At 40.4% G+C, this 2,238-nt stretch overlaps 1 protein-coding gene across 1 annotated transcript; it reads left to right on the top strand.

Moving 5' to 3' along the window:
• Positions 1 to 410: 410 nt before the first annotated feature.
• On the top strand, positions 411 to 878 carry LOC136071100 (uncharacterized mitochondrial protein AtMg00810-like). The gene has a single exon (XM_065781990.1). The coding sequence runs from the start codon at positions 411 to 413 to the stop codon at positions 876 to 878; it is 468 nt and encodes a 155-aa protein (XP_065638062.1).
• The last annotated feature ends 1,360 nt before the right edge of the window (positions 879 to 2,238 follow it).

Below are 2,238 nucleotides of genomic sequence, written 5' to 3' on the forward strand. Positions count from 1 at the left end.
TTGTTCCAGTTGCCCGTATCTCCTCTGTTCGTACCCTCTTAGCTGTTGTTGCTACTAGTAAATGGGATCTTTTTCAGATGGATGTTAAAAATGCCTTCCTTAATGGGGATCTGCATGTAGAGGTCTATATGCAACCTCCTCCTGGTCTTTCTGTTGAAACAAACAAGGTTTGTCACCTTCGACGTGCATTTTATGGCCTTAAACAAGCTCCACGAGTTTGGTTTACCAAGTTCAGCTCCACCATCTTTCGCTTAGGTTACACTGCCAGTCCTTATGATTTTGCCTTATTTCTTTGTCGCAATGATAAAGGCATCATTTTGCTTCTCCTATATGTGGATGATATGATCATAACTGGTGATGACCTCAGTGGCATTCAAGAACTCAAGGATTTTCTTAGTTAGCAGTTTGAGATGAAAGACCTTGGACATCTCAGCTATTTCTTGGGTCTTGAGATCACTCGTTCCACAGATGGTCTTTATATTACTCAAGCCAAGTATGCATTTGACCTTTTATCTCGAGCCGGACTCACTGATAGCAAGACTGTTGATATTCCAGTTGAACTTAATGCACATCTGACACCCTTAAGGGGGGGAAAACCATTGTCTAATCCCTCTCTTTACAAACGATTGGTTGACATCCTAGTTTATCTCATAATTACTCGTCTAGACATTTCTTATGCTGTTCATCAGGTGAGCCAGTATCTGTCTGCTCTACGATCAACTCACTATGCTATTGTTCTGCGCATTCTACAATACTGGAAGGGCACTCTCTTCCATGGCCTTTTCTACTCAGCTCAATCTCCTCTTGTATTCCGTGCATTCTCTGATGCTGATTGGGCAGGAGATCCCACTGATCGCAGGTCCACTACAGGTTATTGATTTCTCCTTAGTTCTTCTTTGATTTCTTGGCGAAGTAAGAAACAAACTTTCGTGGCCCGCTCCAGTACTGAAGCAGAATATCGTGCTTTTGCTAATACCACATCTGAGCTCCTTTGGCTACGATGGCTTCTTAAGGATTTGGGTGTGTCCACATCCTCTGCTACTCCACTTTATTGTGACAACCAGAGTGCCATTCATATTGCTTACAATGATGTCTTCCATGAACGGACTAAACACATCGAGATTGATTGTCATTTTATCCGTTCTCATCTTGTCTATGATGCTCTCAAGCTTTTCTTCGTCTCCTCCAAAGATCAACTTGCAGATATCTTCACCAAGGCACTTCCTAAGGGACGTACTCGTGATTTGGTTGACAACCTCAAGCTGGTCTCACATCCACCTTGAGTTTGAGGGGGGCTATTAATGTATATTATGTTATAGGCTTTAGGCTCAGCTAGTTTACTTGTATAGCACATTTGTACTTGTACTACACTTTACTTGTACCGTACACATATGCTTACTTGTACTACACACATATGCCTCCTATATAAAGGCACGCATGTATATTCCTTGATTAAGAAATACAATACAATTATTCAGTATTTCTAACACTATTAATGAATAAGTATCAAGTTTTTTATTTGAGCTCTTTCTTGACATGAGTGATTTCGAATTAATGCATTTCACATCAAAAATTACAGGTTGACCCAAACTCGATTGGCAAGAATTGTTTTTAAGCAGTTTAAAATGACCTATTTTTTACTCGACCTAACCTGACCTAATCCAACCCGTCTTGTTTGCCACATCTATTGTTGTTGACATTGACCATTGTCGACGACCACACAAATTGAGTCTAGTGACAACATTATTTGTCAAAAGCTTAAAGGCCAACTGTTAGTTCCATGATCTGTACCCCTTTTGTGACACATTGGCATGTTGATTCATTTTCATAAAGGCGGGGTACTATACTTAATCTCCCTAAAAAGTAGTTTTAGACTCAAAGCTAGCGCGAATTTGGGAGTGTGCAGAGCCTCTTAAAAAAAGATGACGGAGTCGCCACCTGGCTATAGGTTTAGGAACCAAAACATGGCTCTATGAAGGTCTACCTACTTGAGTAGGTCCAGAGTTAGGATATGAGATGGGAAGAGGTTAGGCACCCTAAGCTTGCCCATGTCATAATTGACCTTCATATATTGTTACTGGATAGTGGTCAAATGGTGTCTATCTAATGAACCTATGTGAACGTGCACATACATTTAAGTCTTAGGGTTCATCTACGGGTCTTGTGAATAGATAAAACAGAAAGCAGGAGATAGAGCATGTGAAAAGCAAACAATCATGTTAAGGTCAAAGAAATGTA

This window comes from Quercus suber, unplaced genomic scaffold (genome assembly GCF_002906115.3).
Source record: "Quercus suber isolate HL8 unplaced genomic scaffold, Cork oak 2.0 scaffold_285, whole genome shotgun sequence".
NCBI classification, from domain to species: Eukaryota; Viridiplantae; Streptophyta; class Magnoliopsida; order Fagales; family Fagaceae; genus Quercus; species Quercus suber.